Source organism: Panulirus ornatus, chromosome 3 (genome assembly GCF_036320965.1).
Source record: "Panulirus ornatus isolate Po-2019 chromosome 3, ASM3632096v1, whole genome shotgun sequence".
Taxonomy (NCBI): Eukaryota; Metazoa; Arthropoda; class Malacostraca; order Decapoda; family Palinuridae; genus Panulirus; species Panulirus ornatus.
Window position 1 is genome coordinate 34,826,950 of NC_092226.1, and position 25,650 is coordinate 34,852,599.

At 41.4% G+C, this 25,650-nt stretch overlaps 1 protein-coding gene across 3 annotated transcripts in view; it reads left to right on the forward strand.

The window, feature by feature from the left end:
- The window catches only part of LOC139762020 (thymidylate kinase), a 114,039-nt gene that overhangs the window by 76,711 nt on the left and 11,678 nt on the right, over positions 1-25,650 (forward strand). For all 3 annotated transcript variants that reach the window (XM_071686802.1, XM_071686804.1, XM_071686811.1), the window contains exons 4-5: positions 3,243-3,345; positions 18,722-18,910. In XM_071686802.1, the coding sequence (XP_071542903.1) occupies positions 3,243-3,345; positions 18,722-18,910 (292 nt within the window). The remainder of the gene's footprint in view (positions 1-3,242; positions 3,346-18,721; positions 18,911-25,650) is intronic.

Sequence of the window (25,650 nt, forward strand, 5' to 3'; positions counted from 1 at the left end):
CCAGAACATCTTTTTATTCTCCTAAAATTTAATGATACTCTCTCACCCCAACTCTCGTTTGCTCTCTTTTTCACCTCTTGCACCTTTCTCTTGACCTCCTGTCTCTTTCTTTTATACATCTCCCACTCAATTGCATTTTTTCCCTGCAAAAATCGTCCAAATGCCTCTCTCCTCTCTTTCACTAATAATCTTACTTCTTCATCCCACCACTCACTACCCTTTCTAATCAACCCACCTCCCACTCTTCTCATGCCACTAGCATCTTTTGCGCAATCCATCACTGATTTCCTAAATACATCCCATTCTTCCCCCACTCCCCTTACTTCCATTGTTCTCACATTTTTCCATTCTGTACTCAGTCTCCTGGTACTTCCTCACACAAGTCTCCTTCCCAAGCTCACTTACTCTCACCACCCTCTTCACCCCAACATTCACTCTTCTTTTCTGAAAACCCATACAAATCTTCACCTTAGCCTCCACAAGATAATGATCAGACATCCCTCCAGTTGCACCTCTCAGCACATTAACATCCAAAAGTCTCTCTTTCGCGCACCTGTCAATTAACACGTAATCCAATAACGCTCTCTGGCCATCTCTCCTACTTACATATGTATACTTATGTATATCTCGCTTTTTAAACCAGGTATTCCCAATCACCAGTCCTTTTTCAGCACATAAATCTACAAGCTCTTCACCATTTCCATTTACAACACTGAACACCCCATGTATACCAATTATTCCCTCAACTGCCACATTACTCACCTTCCCATTCAAATCACCCATCACTATAACCCGGTCTCGTGCATCAAAACCACTAACACACTCATTCAGCTGCTCCCAAAACACTTGCCTCTTCATGATCTTTCTTCTCATGCCCAGGTGGATATGCACCAATAATCACCCAACTCTCCATCATATATATATATATATATATATATATATATATATATATATATATATATGTCTGTGTGTATATATATATGTATATGTTGAGATGTATAGGTATGTATATTTGCATGTGTGGACGTGTATGTGGGTGGGTTGTGCCATTCTTTTGTCTGTTTGCTTGCGCTACGTCGCTAACGCGGAGACAGCGGCAAAGGAAAATAAATAAATAAATATATATATATCCCTGGGGATAGGGGAGAAAGAATACTTCCCACGCATTCCCCATGTGTCATAGAAGGCGACTAAAGGGGACAGGAGCGGGGGCTAGAAACCCTTCCCTCCTTGTATTTTAACTTTATAAAAGGAGATACAGATGAAGGAGTCAGGCGGGGAGTGCTCATCCTCCTCGAAGGCTCAGATTGGGGTGTCTAAATGTGTGTGGATGTACCCACGATGAGAAAAAAAGGAGAGATAGGTTGTATGTTTGAGGAAAGGAATATTTTGGCTCTGAGTTAAACGAAGCTCAAGGGCAAAGGGGAAGAGTGGTTTGGGATGTCTTAGGAGTAAAGTCAGGGGTTAGTGAGAAGACAATAGCAAGGGAAGGAGTAACACTACTCCTGAAACAGGAGTGGTGGGAGTATGTGATAGAGTGTAAGAAAGAACTCTAGATTGATATGGGTAAAACTGAAAGTGGATGGAGAGAGATGAGTGATTATTGGTGCATATGCACCTGGGCATGAGAAGAAAGATCATGAGAGGCAAGTGTTTTGGGAGCAGCTGAGTGAGTGTGTTGTAGTTTTGATGCTTGAGACCAGGATATAGTGATGGTGATTTGAATGCAAAAGTGAGTAATGTGGAAGTTGAGGGAATATTGGTGTACATGGGGTATTCAGTGTTGTAAATGGAAATGGTGAAGAGCTTGTAGATTTATGTGCTGAAAAAGGACCGGTGATTGGGAATACCTGGTTTATAAAAGTTATACATAACTATACTTATGTGAGTTGGAGAGATCGTCAGAGGTAGTATGTGTTAATTGATAGGCATGTAAAAGAGAGACTTTTGGATGTTACTGTGTTGAGAGGGGCAGCTGGAGGGATGTCTGATCACTCTCTTGTGGAGGCAAAGGTGAAGATTTGTACAGGTTTTCAAAAAAAAGAGATAATGTTGGGGAGAAGAGAGTGGTTAGAGTAAGCTAGCATTTTTCTTCTCATCCAAAACATTTCTAATCTTATCCGTATACTGTGCATTTCCTTTTTTGTCCTTATATTTCACAACCTTGTATCCAGCTACAAATTCTGCAATCTATGACAGTTTCTGTAAACATTTTAAAACATCTCATTCACACATAAGTACATTTACTGCAGTTTCATCTATATCTTCTGTCACCCTTCTTTCATACTATTCCTTGCATTCTTTTTGATTCACTTCCTCCCTTGCCAATATTTTTATCTTTTCATTCTTCCTTAAGCCATACCTCTATTTCTCCCTGAATCTCACCTCCATAAGAACCACAGACAACAATATTACCTTGGAATATACTATATATCAAACAAAATTATAAGAGCTGTGCGCAAGGGATGGAAAGATTGATTAGTGCCTTTTTCTTCCTTCTCATGATTCAGGGGGGCCAAAAATTTGTGTACCATTTTCAGGCAAGATAGGGTGCCAAACGCCATCAAATTATTTCTCCATGATATCACTTGAACTCCTCTGAATATTAGCAAGGCCCTCCTGAATGACTTAGGACTTCCAGAGGTGCCAAAAATTATTGCTGAAGGAGGGGCAACAGTATCCTCTTCCAGTGAAGATGCATGAATTAAATGATAACACGATGATCCTTAATGTAAATGATTCTAAGTGATTATGTTTAATGGAAAAAATCACTTTCACTGATGTCTGTTTAGTTAGTAGTTAGTAAGTTGACAAAAACATTTTATCAAGAAGAGCCATGAAAAATTATTTTGTCCCTGCAGCACCTATTCACTTCCATTCAAAAACATTGGACAAACCAGTCCTCTTTGATGGTTGCCATCACTCAAGGTTTATTGTTTAGCACACCCTTCAGTTTGCTCTTTTTTCTCTCTTTTTCATGAAAGCTTTTTCCTCATAGACTGCTCCCATTCAGGTCATGGAAATTTTTTTCTCTCACAGCTTGCCTCTGTTAGTATTATTCAGACTATCCCCTTTCAGTTTATTCATTTTAAACTACAAATATACTCTGTATCATGAAAGCTATTTTGGTATATAGCAATGATAACAAAAGATTTTAGTTAAGGTTGTAATTTGTTTATGCTCAATGATAACAAAATATTTTAGTTAAGGTTGTAATTTGTTTATGCTCGTTACTTTTCCAGGTGGGAGTTGTTACCCAAAATAATGTCAAATTTAAAAGAAGGAACCAATGTGATTATTGATCGCTATGCCTTCTCAGGTGTTGCTTTCTCTGCTGCCAAAGAGGTAAGGAATTAAAGAAAATGAGTTGAGAAAATTTCAAGTGTACTGAAGAGTACAGGTCTGGGGCAGATGGGTTTTACTATTAAAGATGATATTTTAATATGGGACGTGACCACTAGAGTTAGAATCATGGTTTAAAGAGTTTGGATTTGTATGGAGAAGGAAGATAATCCAAGATGCAAATGAAAGTAGTACTTTTTTGATATAGGGTTCTTTCTAGGTTTAGTCTCATGTGAGCTGAGAGTTCTCTTTATCTCAGGGTCTGAATTCTTTAATCCCCTGCCTTCTAGTAAGGGTAGTAAACCTTCACCCTTCGCTATCCACCCATTTAGCAGTCATGGCCTAGCTCACTGTAAGTCAGCTACCTGTGAGTCAGCAGCCCCCACCTGGCAATGATGTCATTATCCCACTGGCTGACTCCTAGGTAGCCAGGCCACCTGTTATTTGTGGCTCCTTGGAATGTGTAGGATGTTTCCTTTATTGATGTTCTTTGGTTTAACCCATTTAAAGCTCGGCAACCCCTGTATACCACATTGCCTGAATTCGCTCAATCCCATGCATGCCTTTCATATTCCTGTATGTTCAGGCCCTGATCACTTAGAATATTTTTCATTCCATTCTTCCATCTCCATTTCGTTCTCTTGGTGCTCCTTGTTCCCTCCTCGTTGTCACTTTGTCAACCTTTCTTCACACTTTCCCTCCATATGTCCAAACCATTTCAACATGCTCTTCTCCCCTCTCAGCCATACTCCTATTATTGCCACACATCTCTTATCCTTACATTACTTATTTGATGAAACCACCTCACACACTTAAAGTCCTCAAACACTTCATTTGCAACACATCCTCCCTCATCCACGCAAACTTATCTGTAGCCCATGCCATGCATTTTTGGGACTACTATTCCTTCAGACACCCATTTTTGCAAAACCTCCCAGATAGCATTCTCTTTTTTCACATATCCTTTAGTACTTCCAGAACATTCACCCGCTCTTGCACCCTATGACTCACTTCTACTTCCCTGGTCCCATTCACTATCGAAGTCCACTCCCAATGGAGACATCACACACCCCTGCCGCAAACCTACATTCACTGAGAACCAATCACTTTCCTCTCTTCCTACACGTACACATGCCTTACATCCTCGATAAAAACTTTTCACTGCTTCTAATAACTTGCCTCCCACACCATATATTCTTAATACCTTCCACAGAGCATCTCTATCAACTCTATCATATGCCTTCTCCAGATCCATAAATGCTACATACAAATCCATTTGCTTTTCTAAGTATTTCTCACATACATTCTTCAAAGCAAACACCTGATCCACACATCCTCTACCACTTCTGTGCTCTGTACATGCCTTCACCCTCTCAATCAATACCCTCCCATATAATTTGCCAGGAATACTCAACAAACTTATACCTCTGTAATTTGAGCACTCACTCTTATCCCCTTTGCCTTTGTACAATGGCACTATGCACGCATTCCGCCAATCCTCAGGCACCTCACCATGAGTCATACATACATTAAATAACCTTACCAACCAGTCAACAATACAGTCACCCCTTTTTTAATGAATTCCACTGCAATACCATCCAAACCTGCTGCCTTGCCGACTTTCATCTTCCGCAAAGCTTTTACTACCTCTTCTCTGTTTACCAAATCATTTTCCCTAACCCTCTCACTTTGCACACCACCTCGACCAAAACACCCTATATCTGCCACTCTATCATCAAACACATTCAACAAACCTTCAAAATACTCACTCCATCTCCTCACATCACCACTACTTGTTATCACCTCCCCATTTGCGCCCTTCACTGAAGTTCCCATTTGCTCCCTTGTCTTACGCACTTTATTTACCTCCTTCCAGAACATCTTTTTATTCTTCCTAAAATTTAATGATACTCTCTCACCCCAACTCTCGTTTGCTCTCTTTTTCACCTCTTGCACCTTTCTCTTGACCTCCTGTCTCTTTCTTTTATACATCTCCCACTCAATTGCATTTTTTCCCTGCAAAAATCGTCCAAATGCCTCTCTCCTCTCTTTCACTAATAATCTTACTTCTTCATCCCACCACTCACTACCCTTTCTAATCAACCCACCTCCCACTCTTCTCATGCCACTAGCATCTTTTGCGCAATCCATCACTGATTTCCTAAATACATCCCATTCTTCCCCCACTCCCCTTACTTCCATTGTTCTCACATTTTTCCATTCTGTACTCAGTCTCCTGGTACTTCCTCACACAAGTCTCCTTCCCAAGCTCACTTACTCTCACCACCCTCTTCACCCCAACATTCACTCTTCTTTTCTGAAAACCCATACAAATCTTCACCTTAGCCTCCACAAGATAATGATCAGACATCCCTCCAGTTGCACCTCTCAGCACATTAACATCCAAAAGTCTCTCTTTCGCGCACCTGTCAATTAACACGTAATCCAATAACGCTCTCTGGCCATCTCTCCTACTTACATATGTATACTTATGTATATCTCGCTTTTTAAACCAGGTATTCCCAATCACCAGTCCTTTTTCAGCACATAAATCTACAAGCTCTTCACCATTTCCATTTACAACACTGAACACCCCATGTATACCAATTATTCCCTCAACTGCCACATTACTCACCTTCCCATTCAAATCACCCATCACTATAACCCGGTCTCGTGCATCAAAACCACTAACACACTCATTCAGCTGCTCCCAAAACACTTGCCTCTTATGATCTTTCTTCTCATGCCCAGGTGGATATGCACCAATAATCACCCAACTCTCCATCATATATATATATATATATATATATATATATATATATATATATATATATATGTCTGTGTGTATATATATATGTATATGTTGAGATGTATAGGTATGTATATTTGCATGTGTGGACGTGTATGTGGGTGGGTTGTGCCATTCTTTTGTCTGTTTGCTTGCGCTACGTCGCTAACGCGGGAGACAGCGGCAAAGGAAAATAAATAAATAAATATATATATATCCCTGGGGATAGGGGAGAAAGAATACTTCCCACGCATTCCCCATGTGTCATAGAAGGCGACTAAAGGGGACAGGAGCGGGGGCTAGAAACCCTTCCCTCCTTGTATTTTAACTTTATAAAAGGAGATACAGATGAAGGAGTCAGGCGGGGAGTGCTCATCCTCCTCGAAGGCTCAGATTGGGGTGTCTAAATGTGTGTGGATGTACCCACGATGAGAAAAAAGGAGAGATAGGTTGTATGTTTGAGGAAAGGAATATTTTGGCTCTGAGTTAAACGAAGCTCAAGGGCAAAGGGGAAGAGTGGTTTGGGAATGTCTTAGGAGTAAAGTCAGGGGTTAGTGAGAAGACAATAGCAAGGGAAGGAGTAACACTACTCCTGAAACAGGAGTGGTGGGAGTATGTGATAGAGTGTAAGAAAGAACTCTAGATTGATATGGGTAAAACTGAAAGTGGATGGAGAGAGATGAGTGATTATTGGTGCATATGCACCTGGGCATGAGAAGAAAGATCATGAGAGGCAAGTGTTTTGGGAGCAGCTGAGTGAGTGTGTTGTAGTTTTGATGCTTGAGACCAGGATATAGTGATGGTGATTTGAATGCAAAAGTGAGTAATGTGGAAGTTGAGGGAATAATTGGTGTACATGGGGTATTCAGTGTTGTAAATGGAAATGGTGAAGAGCTTGTAGATTTATGTGCTGAAAAAGGACCGGTGATTGGGAATACCTGGTTTATAAAGAGGTATACATACGTAAGTAGGAGAGATGGCCAGAGAGAGTTATTGGATTATGTGTTAATTGATAGGAACGCGAAAGAGAGACTTCTGGATGTTAATGTGCTGAGTGGTGCAACTGGAGGGATGTCTGATCATTATCTTGTGGAGGTGAAGGTGAAGATTTGTAGAGGTTTTCAGAAAAGAAGAGAGAATGTTGGGTTGAAGAGAGTGGTGAGAGTAAGTGAGCTTGGGAAGGAGACATGTGTGAGGAAGTACCAGGAGAAACTGAATACAGAATGGAAAAAGGTGAGAACAAAGGATGTAAGGGGAGTAGGTGAGGAATGGGATGTATTTAGGGAAGCAGTGATGGCTTGTGCAAAAGATGCTTGTGGCATGAGAAGGGTGGGAAGTGGGCAGATTAGAATGGGTAGTGAGTGTTGGGATGAAGAAGTAAGATTATTAGTGAAAGAGAAGAGAGAGGCATTTGGACGATTTTTGCAGGGAAATAATGCAAATGAGTGAGAGATGTATTAAAGAAAGAGGCAAGAGATCAAGAGAAAGGTGCAAGAGGTGAAAAAGGGGGCAAATGAAATTTGGGGTGAGAGAGTATCATCAAATTTTAGAGAGAATAAAAAGATGTTTTGGAAGGAGGTAAATAAAGTGCGTAAGACAAGGGAACAAATGGGAACATCAGTGAAGGGGGCTTATGGGGAGGTGATAACAAGTAGTGGTGATGTGAAAAGGAGATGGAGTGAGTATTTTGAAGGTTTATTGATAGAGTGGCAGATATAGGGTGTTTTGGTCGAGATGGTGTGCAAAGTGAGAGGGTTAGGGAGAATGATTTGATAAACACAGAAGAGGTAGTAAAAGCTTTGCGGAAGATGAAAGCCAGCAAGGCAGCGGGTTTGGATGGCATTGCAGTGGAATTTATTAAAAAAGGGGGTGACTGTATTGTTGATTGATTGGTATGGATATTTAATGTATGTATGACTCATGGTGGGATGCCTGAGGATAGGCGGAATGCTTGCATAGTGCCATTGTACAAAGGCAAATGGGATAAAAGTGAGTGCTCAAATTACAGAGGTATAAGTTTTCAGTATTCCTGGTAAATTATATGGGAGGATATTGATTGAGAGGGTGAAGGCATGTACAGAGCATCAGATTGGGGAAGAGCAGTGTGGTTTCAGAAGTGGTAGAGGATGTGTGGATCAGGTGTTTGCTTTGAAGAATGTATGTGAGAGATACTTAGAAAAGTAAATGGATTTGTATGTAGGATTTATTGATCTGGAGAAGGTATATGATAGAGTTGATAGAAATGCTCTGTGGAAGGTATTAAGAATATATGGTGTGGGAGGCAAGTTGTTAGAAGCAGTGAAAAGTTTTTATCGAGGATGTAAGGCATGTTTACGTGTAGGAAGAGAGGAAAGTAATTGGTTCTCAGTGAATGTAGGTTTGCGGCAGGGGTGCATGATGTCTCCATGGTTGTATAATTTGTTTATGGATGAGGTTGTTAGGGAGATGAATGCAAGAGTTTTGGAAAGAGGGGTAAGTATGCAGTCTGTTGTGGATAGCTTGGGAAATGTCAGTTGTTGTTCGCTGATGATACAGTGCTGGTGGCTGATTCATGTGAGAAACTGCAGAAGCTGGTGACTCACTTTGGTAAGGTGTGTGAAAGAAGAAAGCCAAGAGTAAATTTGAATTAGAGCAAGGTTATTAGGTACAGTAGGGTTGAGGGACAAGTCAGTTGGGAGGTAAGGTTGAATGGAGAAAAAGTGGAGGAAGTGAAGTATTTTAGATATCTGGGAGTGGATTTGGCAGCGGATGGAACCATGGAAGCGGAAGTGAATCATAGGGTGGGGGAGGGGGCGAACGTTTTGGGAGCGTTGAAGAATGTATGGAAATCGATAACGTTATCTCAGAAATTAAAAATGGGTATGTTTGAAAGAATAGTGGTTCCAACAATGATATATGGTTGTGAGGTGTGGGCTATAGATAGAGTTGTGCGCAGGAGGGTGGATGTGCTGGAAATGAGATGTTTGAGGACAATATGTGGTGTGAGGTGGTTTGATCAAGTAAGTAATGAAAGGGTAAGAGAGATGTGTGGTAATAAAATGAGTGTGGTTGAGAGAGCAGAAGAGGATGTTTTGAAATGTTTTGGTCACATGGAGAGAATGAGTGAGGAAAGATTGACAAAGAGGATATATGTGTCAGAGGTGGAGGGAATGAGGAGAAGTGGGAGACCAAATTGGAGGTGAAAAGATGGAGTGAAAATGATTTTAAGTGATCAGGGCCTGAACATGCAGGAGGGTGCAAGGAATAGAGTGAATTGGAATGATGTTGTACACTGGGGTTGACATGCTGTCAGTGGATTGAACCATGGCATGTGAAGCATCTGGAGTAAACCATGAAAAGTTCTGTGGGGCCTGGATGTGAAAAGGGAGCTGTAGTTTCAGTGCATTATACATGACAGCTAGAGACTGAGTGCGAACCAATGTGGCCTTTTTTTGTCTTTTCCTAGCACTACCTCGTGCACATGCGGGGGGACGGGGTTGTTATTTCATGTTTGGTGGGGTGGTAACGGGAATGAATAAGGGCAGATGGTATGAATTTTGTACAGGTCTATATATGTATGTGTCTGTGTGTATATATATATGTATACGTTGAGATGTATAGGTATGTATATGTGCGTGTGTGGATGTGTATGTATATACATGTGTATGTAGGTGGGTTGGGCCATTCTTTTGTCTGTTTCCTTGCCCTACCTCACTAACGCAGGAGACAGTGACAAAGTATAATAATAGTGGTTCCAACAAAGTTATATGGTTGTGAGGCATGGGCTATAGATAGAGTTGTGCAGAGGAGGGTGGATGTGTTGGAAATGAGATGTTTGAGGATAATATGTGGTGTGAGGTGGTTTGATTGAGTAAGTAATGAAAGGGTAAGAGAGATGTGTTGTAATAAAAAGTGTGGTTGAGAGAGCAGAAGAGGGTGTATTGAAATGGTTTGGTCACATGGAGAGAATGAGTGAGGAAAGATTGACAAAGAGGCTATATGCATCAGAGGTGGAGGGAACGAGAAGTGGGAGATGAAATTGGAGGTGAAAGGATGGATTGAAAAAGATTTTGAGCCATTGGGGCCTGAACATACAGGAGGGTGAAAGGCGTGTAAGGAATAAAGTGAATTGGAACGATGTGGTATATTGGGGTCTATGTGCTGTCAGTGGAATGAACCAGGGCATGTGAAGCATCTGGGATAAACCATGGAAAGCTTTGTGGGGCCTGGATGTGGAAAGGGAACTGTGGTTTTTGTGCATTACACATGACAGCTAGAATCTGAGTGTCAACGAATGTGGCCTTTGTTGTCTTTCTAGTGCTACCTCGCATGCACATGGGGGGGAGGGGATGCCATTTCATGTGTGGCAGGGTGCGGGAATGGATGAAGGCAGCAGGTATAAATATGTACTTGTGAATATATGTATATGTCTGTGTATGTATATGTATGTATACATTGAAATGTATAGGTATGTATATGTGCGTGTGTGGGCGTTTATGTATATACATGTGTGTGTGGGTGGGTTTGGCCATTCTTTCATCTGTTTCCTTGCACTACTTTGCTAATGCGGGAGACAGCGACAAAGTATAATAGAAAATGATAATGATAAAAATAATATATGTATGTCTGAGAACAATATGTGGTGTGAGGTGGTTTGATTGATTAAGAAATGAAAGGGTAAGAGAGATATGTGGTAATAAAAAGAGTGTAGTTGAGAGAGCAGAAGAGGGTGTGTTGAAATGGTTTGGACACATGGAGAGAATGAGTGAGGAAAGATTGATTAAGAAGATATAAGTGTCAGAGTTGGAGGGAACTAGGAGAATCAGACCAAATTGGAGGTGGAAGGATGGGGTGAGAAAGATTTTGAGCGATCGGGGCCTGAAAATACAGGAGGGTGAAAGTTGTGCAAGGAATGGAGTGAATTGGAACGATGTGGTATACGGGGGTTGATGTGCTGTCAATGGATTGAACCAGGGCATGCGAAGCATCTGGGTAAACCGTGGAAAGGTCTGTTGGGTCTGTATGTGGAAAGGGAGCTGTGGTTTCAGTACATTACACATGACAACTCGTGACTGAGAGTGAATGAGCGTGGCCTTTTTTGTCTGTTCCTGGCGCTACCTCGCTGGAGGGGGGAGAGGGATGCTATTTCATGTATGGCGGTGTGGCGACGGGATGGATGAAGACAGCAAGTATTAATATGTGCATGTGTAAATATGTACATGTCTGTATATTTACAAACTAGGCCACTGAATCTTGTCATTCATTGAAAAAACATTGATTTCTTTATGGAAGCGAACAGTGAAAGCACTGACCTTGATTAATCAGGTGGGCAACCTGGGAGGCTATACCAGTTGGACAAATATGACATTGATCATATATCAGAGAATTGGAAGAACCTTAAAATAATACTGTTTTTCTATATCTCTGATGCCTATTTCCATCGGTAACTCCCTCAAGGGGGTGGTCACAGCAAAAGTCTCCATAACTGGTGAATTGCAGTGCTGCTTTAGCCTTTAATGCGTCATTGTTAACAGGCCACTGGCAGAGGACAACAATAGTATGGTATTTTAATATGTCAACCTAATATTCCAACCTACTACCTCTACGTAAAGCACTCTGCATTGTTCCTACCTACTACTTATACCCATTGCCCCTGTCTGTTGTTCCTTCCTACCACTTATGACTATTGCTCCCACCATTTTGCTAAAAGTCAAGGCTAGCGCATCATGCTCATTGTTTGAAAATCTGCAGTTATGAAGAATGAGTTTTGTGAGTTAGGTGTTGCTAAGTGTTACTTGTGACAAGGAGAGGTCGTATGTTAGTGGACAGAATGCCAGGAGTCCATGCGTGGGTGAGGCAGAAAGAAAAGACAACTAATTGGATCACAGGACTGCATCTTGACAACCACTGAAGTTCCCAGCTCACCATGCACCCATTTCTAACCCTCTTGATACTCAGGGAGGTATTATTGATAATATACCTCCCTGGTCCGTTACTACCTATCGACTTCTACCTGCACTAAATAGTACATTTAACAAACATAACATATAAAAACCACAATGATGATTTCACAAATAAGGTGGAAATTTGTAACATATCTGATGATGTTTCCAGAATGCAAACTAAGCCCAGGTTAAGTATTGGTAGTGATTAAATTGTATATTGAATCAAACAAGAGTTAACTAACCTGGAGTTAGCTTTCATCACATGTCATTATCACACCTGTAGACTATGATTATATTTATGAACTGTTATATTTATGAATAAGCAAATGCTGGTAGCTCAAATATAACATGAAACATTCTGAATTTACAAAATTTGAAACTTGAAATTGCTCAAGAAGCACTTATGTACCCAGCTTGAATTTTCTACCCTGAAGCTATTAGCCTCTGTAGTGAATGAAAGTGTAAAGATTATTTGTTTGCAAGGGCTTCCCAGCAGGGCTAAGAGATGGATTTGGGGCACTCGTTGAAGCTGGAAAGAAGTTCTAGGGTATGTTCTGAGAATCAGTATAAGTTGCCTTATGTAAAAGACAGGTTATTTTGATTGCTATTTTTGAATTGTGCACAGTTAAAAGTACTCTGGGACAAAAGTCTGACCTTCGTATCCATTTCCAAACTAATGTAACAACTTTAACAAAACAGAAAACTTTAAGCATTCAATGCCTCAAGTTTTGGGAGGAATGGGTCAGAAACTGAAATGACTGTAACACCCAAATAAGGAATATTTTCTGAAAAAATGTATAAGATTGACTACACTGCTGAATGTTACACACATGCAAAATTTGAAGAAAATCCATGTGGTAGGGTTAAAAAAATATCTATTTTTGTGATGATTTGATACTGAATAAACTGTATAGGAAGTAGATGAGGTAAGGCTCCAACTGTCATTGTCAGAGACTGGTCAGTTCCTTTTGCATGTTTGTCACAAGAATGAACTAGTTTTTTCTATAGGAGGATGAAGGGAGGCTGCCAAGGCAAAAGATGAAAAAAGTATACTTTTGTAAGACAGATGGAGTTAAGTGTGAACGAATGTGGCCTTTGTTGTCTTTTCCTAGCACTACCTTGCGCACATGTGGGGGAAGGGGGTTGTCATTTCATGTGTGGCGGGGTGGCGACGGGAATGAATAAGGGTAGACTATGAATTATGTACATGTGTATATGTGTATATGTCTGTGTGTGTATATATATGTATATGTTGAGATGTATAGGTATGTTTATGTGCGTGTGTGGACGTGTATGTATATACATGTGTATGTGGATGGTTTGGGCCATTCTTTCGTTTGTGCCCTTGCACTACCTCGCTAACGCGGGAGACAGCGACAAAGTGTAATAAATAAAAAAATAAATATTTTATCAGATGTATGAGTACTGATAAGATTATAAAGGTGCTTATTATAAACATTTTATAGATTATAGTTCATTGGGCTGGAAGGAGTAGTGGCACCAACCATTGAAAGTGCGCCTGTAGCAACAAACATAATGGAAGCCGTGAACACGGAAACCATAGCCAGCCAGATACCAGTCAGTTCTACTATACCTCCATCATCCACAGCAGAGGTAGATGCCAGCAACACAGCTCCTGAAGAGGAGGGAAGGGATGTAGTCGATGAAACACCTGCACCCGAGCCAACAGCTACACCTATCAGTCAAGACCCTCGATTTGTACAGTACTTCAACATGCTGAAGTTGGGTGTTCCAGAGCCAGCTGTTCGAATGAAGATGTCAAGTGAAGGTCTAGGTCCCTCCTTACTAGATGATCCCAATGCCCCAGCTCCACCCATGGAAAGCAAAAATACAACTGGTGCGGATGGTGATTCTGACTCTAGCTCTGTCTCATCCTGGAGTGACTAATTGTTTGTACTGTATTGCTGTGATAATGGAATATCCTAAGTTTGACACCTCAACATTCTATGAGAAAAAAAATCAGTTGGTTTGTGTATCTTAACTACTATTGAATAAATAGAAGCTCAGATCAATTTCTGTGATTATGATATTTAATGATATATAGTCGACTAGAGGGGACGGGAGAGGGGGGGGAAGAAATCCTCCCCTCCTTGTATTTTAACTTTCTAAAATGGGAAACAGAAGAAGGAGTCATGCGGGGAGTGCTCATCCTCCTCGTAGGCTCAGATTAGGGTGTCTAAATGTGTGTGGATGTAACCAAGATGTGAAAAAAGGAGAGATAGGTAGTATGTTTGAGGAAAGGAACCTGGATGTTTTGGCTCTGAGTGAAACGAAGCTTAAGGGTAAAGGGGAAGAGTGGTTTGGGAATGTCTTGGGAGTAAAGTCAGGGGTTAGTGAGAAGACAAGAGCAAAGGAAGGAGTAGCACTACTCCTGAAACAGGAGTTGTGGGAGTATGTGATAGAATGTAAGAAAGTAAATTCTAGATTAATATGGGTAAAACTGAAAGTTGATGGAGAGAGATGGGTGATTATTGGTGCATATGCACCTGGGCATGAGAAGAAAGATCATGAGAGGCAAGTGTTTTGGGAGCAGCTGAATGAGTGTGTTAGTGGTTTTGATGCACAAGACCGGGTTATAGTGATGGGTGATTTGAATGCAAAGGTGAGTAATGTGGCAGTGGAGGGAATAATTGGTATACATGGGGTGTTCAGTGTTGTAAATGGAAATGGTGGAGAGCTTGTAGATTTATGTGCTGAAAAAGGACCGGTGATTGGAAATACCTGGTTTAAAAAGCAAGATATACATAAGTATACGTATGTAAGTAGGAGAGATGGCCAGAGAGCGTTATTGGATTACGTGTTAATTGACAGGCGCGCGAAAGAGAGACTTTTGGATGTTAATGTGCTGAGAGGTGCAACTGGAGGGATGTCTGATCATTATCTTGTGGAGGCGAAGGTGAAGATTTGTATGGGTTTTCAGAAAAGAAGAGAGAATGTTGGGGTGAAGAGGGTGGTGAGAGTAAGTGAGCTTGAGAAGGAGACTTGTGTGAGGAAGTACCAGGAGAGACTGAGTACAGAATGGAAAAAGGTGAGAACAAAGGAGGTGAGGGGAGTGGGGGGACGTATTTAGGGAAGCAGTGATGGCTTGCGCAAAAGATGCTTGTGGCATGAGAAGAGTGGGAGGTGGGTTGATTAGAAAGGGTAGTGAGTGGTGGGATGAAGAAGTAAGATTATTAGTGAAAGAGAAGAGAGAGGCATTTGGATGATTTTTGCAAGGAAAAAATGCAAATGAGTGGGAGATGTATAAAAGAAAGAGACAGGAGGTCAAGAGAAAGGTGCAACAGGTGAAAAAGAGGGCAAATGAGAGTTGGGGTGAGAGAGTATCATTAAATTTTAGGGAGAATAAAAAGATGCTCTGGAAGGAGGTAAATAAAGTGCGTAAGACAAGGGAGCAAATGGGAACTTCAGTGAAGGGGGCTAATTGGGAGGTGATACAAGTAGTGGTGATGTGAGAAGGAGATGGAGTGAGTATTTTGAAGGTTTGTTGAATGTGTTTGATGATAGAGTGGCAGATATAGGGTGTTTTGGTCGAGGTGGTGTGCAAAGTGAGAGGGTTAGGGAAAATGATTTGGTAAACAGAGAAGAGGTAGTAAAAGCTTTGCGGAAGATGAAAGCTGTCAAGGCAGCAGGTTTGGATGGTATTGCAGTGGAATTTAATAAAAAAGGGGTGACTATTGTTGACTGGTTGGTAAGGTTATTTAATTTATGTATGACTCATGGTGAGGTGCCTTAAGATTGGCGGAATGCGTGCATAGTGCCATTGTACAAAGGCAAAGGGGATAAGAGTGAGTGCTCAAATTACAGAGGTATAAGTTTGTTGAGTATTCCTGGGAAATCATATGGGAGGGTATTGATTGAGAGGGTGAAGGCATGTACAGAGCATCAGATTGGGGAAGAGCAGTGTGGTTTCAGAAGTGGTAGAGGATGTGTGGATCAGGTGTTTGCTTTGAAGAATGTATGTGAGAAATACTTAGAAAAGCAAATGGATTTGTATGTAGCATTTATGGATCTGGAGAAGGCATATGATAGAGTTGATAGAGATGCTCTGTGGAAGGTACTAAGAATATATGGTGTGGGAGGCAAGTTGTTAGAAGCAGTGAAAAGTTTTTATCGAGGATGTAAGGCATGTGTACGTGTAGGAAGAGAGGAAAGTGATTGGTTCTCAGTGAATTTAGGTTTGTGGCAGGGGTGTGTGATGTCTCCATGGTTGTTTAATTTGTTTATGGTTGGGGTTGTTAGGGAGGTGAATGCAAGAGTTTTGGAAAGAGGGGCAAGTATGAAGTCTGTTGGGGATGAGAGAGCTTGGGAAGTGAGTTAGTTGTTGTTCGCTGATGATACAGCGCTGATAGCTGATTCATGTGAGAAACTGCAGAAGCTGGTGACTGAGTTTGGTAAAGTGTGTGAAAGAAGAAAGTTAAGAGTAAATGTGAATAAGAGCAAGGTTATTAGGTACAGTAGGGTTGAGGGTCAAGTCAATTGGGAGGTAAGTTTGAATGGAGGAAAACTGGAGGAAGTAAAGTGTTTTAGATATCTGGGAGTGGATCTGGCAGCAGATGGAACCATGGAAGCGGAAGTGAATCATAGGGTGGGGGAGGAGGCGAAAATCCTGGGAGCCTTGAAGAATGTGTGGAAGTCGAGAACATTATCTCGGAAAGCAAAAATGGGTATGTTTGAAGGAATAGTGGTTCCAACAATGTTGTATGGTTGTAAGGCGTGGGCTATGGATAGAGTTGTGCGCAGGAGGGTGGATGTGCTGGAAATGATATGTTTGAGGACAATATGTGGTGTGAGGTGGTTTGATCGAGTAAGTAATGTAAGGGTAAGAGAGATGTGTGGAAATAAAAAGAGCGTGGTTGAGAGAGCAGAAGAGGGTGTTTTGAAATGGTTTGGGCACATGGAGAGAACGAGTGAGGAAAGATTGACCAAGAGGCTCTATGTGTCGGAGGTGGAGGGAATGAGGAGAAGTGGGAGACCAAATTGGAGGTGGAAAGATGGAGTGAAAAAGATTTTGAGTGGTTGGGGCCTGAACATGCAGGAGGGTGAAAGGCGGGCAAGGAATAGAGTGAATTGGATCGATGTGGTATACCAGGGTCGACGTGCTGTCAATGGATTGAATCAAGGCATGTGAAGTGTCTGGGGTAAACCATGGAAAGTTCTGTGGGGCCTGGATGTGGAAAAGGAGCTGTGGTTTCGGGCATTATTGCATGACAGCTAGAGACTGAGTGTGAACAAATGGGGCCTTTGTTGTCTTTTCCTAGTGCTACCTCGCACACATGAGGGGGTAGGGGGATGTTATTCCATGTGTGGCGAGGTGGCGATGGGAATGAATAAAGGCAGACAGTGTGAATTGTGTGCATGGGTATATATGTATGTGTCTGTGTGTGTCTATATATGTGTACATTGAGATGTATGGGTATGTATATTTGTGTGTGTGGACGTGTATGTATATACATGTGTATGGGGGTGGGTTGGGCCATTTCTTTCGTCTGTTTCCTTGCGCTACCTCGCAAACGCGGGAGACAGCGACAAAGCAAAATTAAAAATAAAGAATAAAAAAAATAGTTTACTTATGATATGCATGAGCCCCCCTAGGCCATGCCTACTGTGCCAAATAGAGCACCACTGTTGTATCCAGTAGGGACTTAATGACTCTATTATATCTGAAAGCTACAAGAAAATTAACTTACATTATAATCATTCTATCAGCTAGCATGTTTACACTGTAAATATATAATTACACCGTTCATAACTTACCGATAATGAAAGAATTATAAAAGTTAAATACATGAGGGGAAAAATGGTCTGTTTTGCATCAGTTGAACCTCATGTTTGTGTCTAGTAGCTATACTTGCCACCAGATGAACACACGGTTACTTGGTGCAGACATTTCAAAGCAAATAATCAATTTGAAGGATAAACAAACAGTGTTAAACTTGATAGACTCTTTACTGCTTTTGTATAGATAAGGATCATATGGAGGACCCTTAGAACTTTTGGGGCCCAAAGAAATGATGTGGGTCTGCTTAAAGCAGAAACTGGACTTTGGTTGGTCCAAGTGCATACAGCTTCTTAAGACTTAATCAGCTAGAGAGTGAGTGTGAACGAATGTGCCCTTTGTTGTCTTTTCCTAGTGCTACCTCGCACACATGAGGGGGAAGGGGGTTTTTATTTCATGTGTGGCGGGGTGGCGATGGGAATGAATAAAGGCAGCCAGTATGAATTATGTACATGTGTATATATGTATATGTCTGTGTGTGTGTATGTATATGTATACGTTGAGATGTATAGGTATGTATATTTGCGTGTGTGGATGTGTATGTATATTCATGTGTATGTGGGTGGGTTGGGCCATTCTTTCATCTGTTTCCTTGCACTACCTCGCTCACGCAGAAGACAACAACAAAGCGAAATAAATAAAGTAAAATGAATAATTTATATGATGTATTTTGGGGTATAAGTGATAAATTTCAAGTGAAAGTCTATTCTTATTGGTAAAGTATCACCCCACACACTTATTATTTGATGTCTAAGCATGTTTGCATACATTTGTGCTCGGAGCACATTCATGTCCACAAAATCTTTTTAGTTAAAAACTACCATCCTTCACCACCACTTCACTGATTATAATTCATCTTGTCACCTGTAGGGTATGCCTTTAGAGTGGTGTAAGAAGAGTGATGTGGGCCTGCCAAAGCCAGACTTAGTGTTATTCCTTGACATTAGTCCAGAAGAAGCACAGAGACGAGGACAGTTTGGAGAAGAACGTTATGAGAAGAAAGAATTCCAGAAACGTGTCTATGCAAACTTCAAGTTGTTAATGGATGACACATGGGAGGTAATTATTTTCTATTCATTTTGTACTGAAATGGAGCAAGGGGTGATGCACATGACACCTGCAACACAATTGCCAGTGGCATGAGCAACTCACTTCACCAGTAGCAGATTCCTGCAGCTTCATGCAGGAGCAAGGACATGATGGACTCTTTTGTTGAGAGAAGGTCCTTTATGAGATGTTACTCTTCTTTCTGTCCACTGATGAAGATACAACCTTGCCATGGGTGAATTCTCACTTAGTGTAACCACTTGCAAGCATAATCCAGTAGCACATGATTCAGTTGATGTACCCTGTATAGAAGCAAAGCTTGCTTTGCACTTAAAAATATTTAATGGTAGATTAATTTATATTATCTCCGAAAAAACTACTGAGTCTATACTTGGAAAAACATGCTTAGACAGGGTTCTCATGATTTAGGGAACATCAGGGATATTCTATCTCAAAGATCAGGGAAAAATCAAGTGCATTTAACAGTGATTGAAATTTGATAATTTGCAAAAAGTCAGGAAAAGTCAGAGACCTTTGAAATACATAAGTAAGCATGTACAGTGCCCACCAATGAAGCAGGCCAAGGAGGCTGCAGCACAACCATTAAACATGAAACTAAGAGAGCTGTGTATTCACCACCTACTAGTACTTTATTGGTTTCCCTTTGCTCTTTGTACACTCCTTGAAATGATCAGGAACTGAATCAGCAATGGCCACCTCCAGCTGTGGCAGTGACAAAGTATCTGTTATGTAATTTCATTGTCACAAGCATCTGCAAGTTTTCTTTTGGATTCATATCCAGTGAATCACACAGTCACTGGAAAACTCCACTGCATAGTCCTAAAGTCAATCAGTGACTAGTTTTGCTTTGTGGCAGGGATTCCCATCTTGCATGAACACTTTGGCCCTGCAGTTTTTGAATGGATCTGGAAGATGGTCACACAGTGGCTCAAGTTAACTATACCTGTTCATGATTTCATTCTTTGGCAACAAACAAGGTCCCCAACACCATAATAACTGAAAAAAGCCATACCATAAGTGGAGCAGGGAATTTTACAGTGCTTGCAGTGTACTTGAAGTCAAGTGGACCACAGCCTGGTCTCCTGTACACATGCATGCTGTGGCCACCTCTCCCAGAAAAGGTGGACTCATCAATCCACAAGACACTTCTGAACATAGCTGTATCCCACACTACATATTTGTTGCAAAAATCGACATTTCTTCCACTACCCTTGGGTTATGAGCAGTTTGAGATGCAGCCTGCAACTCCAACAATTAAGGTCCTCATGTAAGCAGTGCTGCACTGTCCTTAATGGCACATCACTGAGAAGTCTAAGGTTTTTCTTTTTCATGCTTCTGCACTCAAGCATGGATCTGTATCCAATTGACGTTCAAGAACATTCAGAATATGTGTAGAGGTTTTTATGGCCTTCTCACATGGTTCAGCGTGGTGGTGCCACTACAGTCATTAAATTTTTTCATATCATTGTACTGATCTCAAGCTCATGCTTGTAATATCTGAAATTTCCTTGCGGTATATTTTCCCTGTAAAGTGCAACTATTAAAGATATTTTGTCACTTGTAAGGTGAGTATTTCAAACCATAGTAGATGGTAGAGGTACAAAAAGGGAAAAGAAACACAAAATCCAAAGAATAAGTCGGGAGCACGACAGTGCATTTCCACCTCGTACAACCACCAAACTGTTAAGGTAGACTCATGTGGTATGCTGGCATGTCACATAGTTATCATTGCTTACTAGAAGCTGTCGACTTCACTGGTGGACACTAACACTATTTTAGGTGGGGTAATGTGATTTGCATCAATATAATTGCTGCTCACACTGATTTAATGGGTGGGCACTATGTAAATAAAAAAACATCAGTACAACTAATGGCTTAGGTAGTTATCTTCATCTTTGACACAGGATATTCACAAATGAATAAATCTTATTCAAGTCATGTCAGATTTCTGTCTTTTCATTTCAGAGATTTTATTTGATTAGTTGTCATACTTTACCTATTTTATTCATTTTTTATACATAGTCGCTGCCTCCTACATTAGCGGGGTAGCACAAGGAAAGAGATGAAAGCATGGCCCATCCCACTCACATACACATGTGTATACATAAATGCCCACACATACACATATATATACCTAAACATCTCAAAATATACATACATATACATACACAGACATATACATATATACACGTGTACACATCGACTTTTGCTACCTTCATCCATTCCCATTGCCACCCCACCACACATGCAATGGCACCCCCCTCCCTCTGCGCAAGGTGGTGCTAGGAAAAGACAACAAAGGCCACATTCACTCACACTCAGTCCCTAGCTATCCTGTGAAATGCACAAACACCACAGCTCCCTTTCCACATCCAGGCCCCACAAAACTTTCCATGGTTTACCACACACGCTTCACATGCCCTGGTTCAGTCCATTGACAGCACATCACCCCGGGTATACCACATCGTTCCAATTCACTCTGTTCCTTGCACGCCTTTCACCCTCTTGTAGGTTCAAGCCCCAATCATTCAAAATCTTTTTCACTCCATCTTTCCACCTCCAGTTTGGTCTACCACTTCTCATTACCTTCACCTCTGACTGATATATTCTCTTTGTCAATCTTTCCTCACTCATTCTCTCCATGTGACCGGATCATTTCAATACACCCTCTTCTGCTTTCTCAACCACACTCTTATTATTACCACACATCTCTCTTACCCTTTCATTACTTACTCAATCAAACCACCTCACACCACATATTGTCCTCAAACATTTCATTTCCAGCACATCCACCCTCCTCTGAGCAACCATATCTACAGCCCACACCTCGCAACCATATAACATTGTTGTAACCACTATTCCTTCAAACATACCCATTTTTGCTTTCCAAGATAATTTTCTCGCCTTCCACACATTCTTCAACACTCCCAGAACCTTCGCCCCCTCCCCCACTGTGTGACTCACTTCTACTTACATAGTTCCATCCACTGCCAAATCCACTCCCAGATATCTAAAACACTTCACTTCCTCCAGTTTTTCTCCATTCAAACTTACCTCCCAGTTGACTTGACCCTTAACCCTACTGTACCTAATAACCTTGCTCTTATTCACATTTACTCTCAACTTTCTTCTTTCACACACTTTACCAAACTCAGTCAACAGTTTCTTCAGTTTCTCACATGAATCTGCCACCAGTGCTGTATCATCAGCAAACAACAACTGACTCACTTCCCAAGCTTTCTCATCCACAACAGATTGCAAACTTGCCCCTCTTTCCAAAACTCTTCCATTCACCTCCCTAACAACCCCATCCATAAACAAATTAAACAACCATGGAGACATCACACACCCCTGCCGCAAACCTACATTCACCGAGAACCGATCACTTTCCTCTCTTCTTACACGTACACATGCCTTACATTCTCGATAAAAACTTTTCACTGCTTCTAACAACTTGCCTCCCACACCATATTTTCTTAATACCTTCCACAGAGCATCTCTATCAACTCTGTCATATGCCTTCTCCAGATCCATAAATGCTACATACAAATCCATTTCCTTTTCCAAGTATTTCTCACACATTCTTCAAAGCAAACACCTGATCCACACATCCTCTACCACTTCTGAAACCACACTGCTCTTCCCCAATCTGATGCTCTGTACATGCCTTCACCCTCTCAAACAATACCCTCCCATATAATTTACCAGGAATACTCAACAAACTTATACCTCTGTAATTTGAGGACTCACTCTTATCCCCTTTGCCATTGTACAATGGCACTATGCAAGCATTCCGCCAATCCTCAGGCACCTCACCATGAATCATACATACATTAAATAACCTTACCAACCAGTCAACAATACAGTCACCCCCTTTTTTAATAAATTCCACTGCAATGCCATCCAAACCCGCTGCCTTGCCGGCTTTCATCTTCCGCAAAGCTTTAACTACCTCTTATCTGTTTACCAAATCATTTTCCCTAACCCTCTCACTTTGCACACCACCTCGACCAAAACACCCTATATCTGCCACTCTATCATCAAACACATTCAACAAACCTTCAAAATACTCACTCCATCTCCTTCTCACATCACCACTACTTGTTATCACCTCCCCATTAGCCCCATTCACTGAAGTTTCCATTTGTTCCCTTGTCTTACACACTTTATTTACCTCCTTCCAAAACATCTTTTTATTCTCCCTAAAATTTAATGATACTCTTTCACCCCAACTCTTATTTGCCCTCTTTTTCATCTCTTGCACCTTTCTCTTGACATCCTGCCTCTTTCTTTTATACATCTCCCACTCATTTGCATTATTTCCCTGCAAAAATCGTCCAAGTGCCTCTCACTTCTCTTTCACTAATGATCTTACTTTTTCATCCCACCACTCACTACCCTTTCTAATCTGCCCACCTCCCATGCTTCTCATGCCACAAGCATCTTTTGCACAAGCCATCACTGCTTTCCTAAATACATCCCATTCTTCCCCCACTGCCCTTACCTCCTTTGTTCTCATCTTTTTCCATTTTGTAGTCAGTCTCTCCTGGTACTTCCTCACACAAGTCTCCTTCCCAAGCTCACTTACTCTTACCACTCTCTTCACCCCAACATTCTCTCTTCTTTTCTGAAAACTTCTACAAATCTTCACATTCGCCTCCACAAGATAATGATCAGACATCCCTCCAGTTGCACCTCTCAGCTCATTAACATCCAAAAGTCTCTCTTTCGCGCGCCTATCGATTAACACGTAATCCAAAAACGCTCTCTGTCCATCTCTCTTACTTACATGCGTATACTTATGTATATCTCTCTTTATATATATTTCTTTTTCTTTCAAACTATTCGCCATTTCCCGCATTAGCGAGGTAGCGTTAAGAACAGAGGACTGGGCCTTTGAGGGAATACCCTCACCTGGCCCAATTCTCTGTTCCTTCTTTTTTTTGGGGGGGGAAAAAAAAAAAAAAAAACGAGAGGGGAGGATTTCCAGCCCCCCGCTCCCTCCCCTTTTAGTCGCCTTCTACGACACGCAGGGAATACGTGGGAAGTATTCTTAATCCCCTATCCCCAGGGATAATATATATATATATATATATATATATATATATATATATATATATATATATATTATATTTTATTATACTATTATACTTTGTCGCTGTCTCCCCCGTTTGCGAGGTAGCGCAAGGAAACAGACGAAAGAAATGGCCCAACCCACCCCCATACACATTTATATACATACACGTCCACACACGCAAATATACATACCTATACATCTCAATGTCCACATATATATACACACACAGACACATACATATATACCCATGCACACAGTTCACACTGTCTGCCTTTATTCATTCCCATCGCCACCTCGCCACACATGGAATACCATCCCCCTCCCCCCTCATGTGTGCGAGGTAGTGCTAGGAAAAGACAACAAAGGCCCCATTCGTTTGCACTCAGTCTCTAGCTGTCATGCAATAATGCCCGAAACCACAGCTCGCTTTCCACATCCAGGCCCCACACAACTTTCCATGGTTTACCCCAGACACTTCACATGCCCTGATTCAATCCACTGACAGCACGTCAATCCCGGTATACCACATCGATCCAATTCACTCTATTCCTTGCCCACCTTTCACCCTCCTGCATGTTCAGTCCCCAATCACTCAAAATCTTTTTCACTCCATCCTTCCACCTCCAATTTGGTCTCCCACTTCTCCTCGTTCCCTCCACCTCCGACACATATATCCTCTTGGTCAATCTTCTCAGTCATTCTCTCTATGTGCCCAAACCATTTCAAAACACCCTCTTCTGCTCTCTCAACCACGCTCTTTTTATTTCCACACATCTCTCTTACCCTTACATTACTTACTCGATCAAACCACCTCACACCACACATTGTCCTCAAACATCTCATTTCCAGCACATCCACCCTCCTGCACACAACTCTATCCATAGCCCAAGCCTCGCAACCATACAACATTGTTGAAACCACTATTCCTTCAAACATACCCATTTTTGCTTTCGGAGATAATGTCCTCGACTTCCACACATTCTTCAAGGCTCCCAGGATTTTCGCCCCCTCCCCCACCCTATGATTCACTTCCGCTTCCATGTTTCCATCCACTGCCAGATCCTCTCCCAGATATCTAAAACACTTTACTTCCTCCAGTTTTTCTCCATTCAAAGTTACCTCCCAATTGACTTGACCCTCAACCCTACTGTACCTAATAACCTTGCTCTTATTCACATTTACTGGTGGCTGATTCATGTGAGAAACTGCAGAAGCTGGTGACTGAGTTTTATATATATGGTTCCTTGCTCTGTTCCTTCACCAGAAAGTGTTCAGGGAAGGGAGGATTTCCAGCCAGATGGTTCTGCTCTCATTTGTCATTTTCTACAGCAGGTGTGCATTGGCAGTATTCATACTCCTATGTCCCAGGGGGTAGCGATGCTATTTCATGTGCGGTGGGGTAGCAAAAGAAATGGATGAATATGTGTATTTATACCTCGGGGGGTGGGGGAATGCTGTTTCCTGTGTGACGGGGTGGCGACGGGAATGGATGGGGGCACCAGTGTGAATGTGTACATTTGTATATATGTGTGTGTCTGTGTGTGTATATATTGAGATGTATATGTATGTATATGTGCATGTATGGGCATATATATATATATATATATATAGAATGAAGAATGTGTGGAAGTCGAGAACATTATCCCGGAAAGCA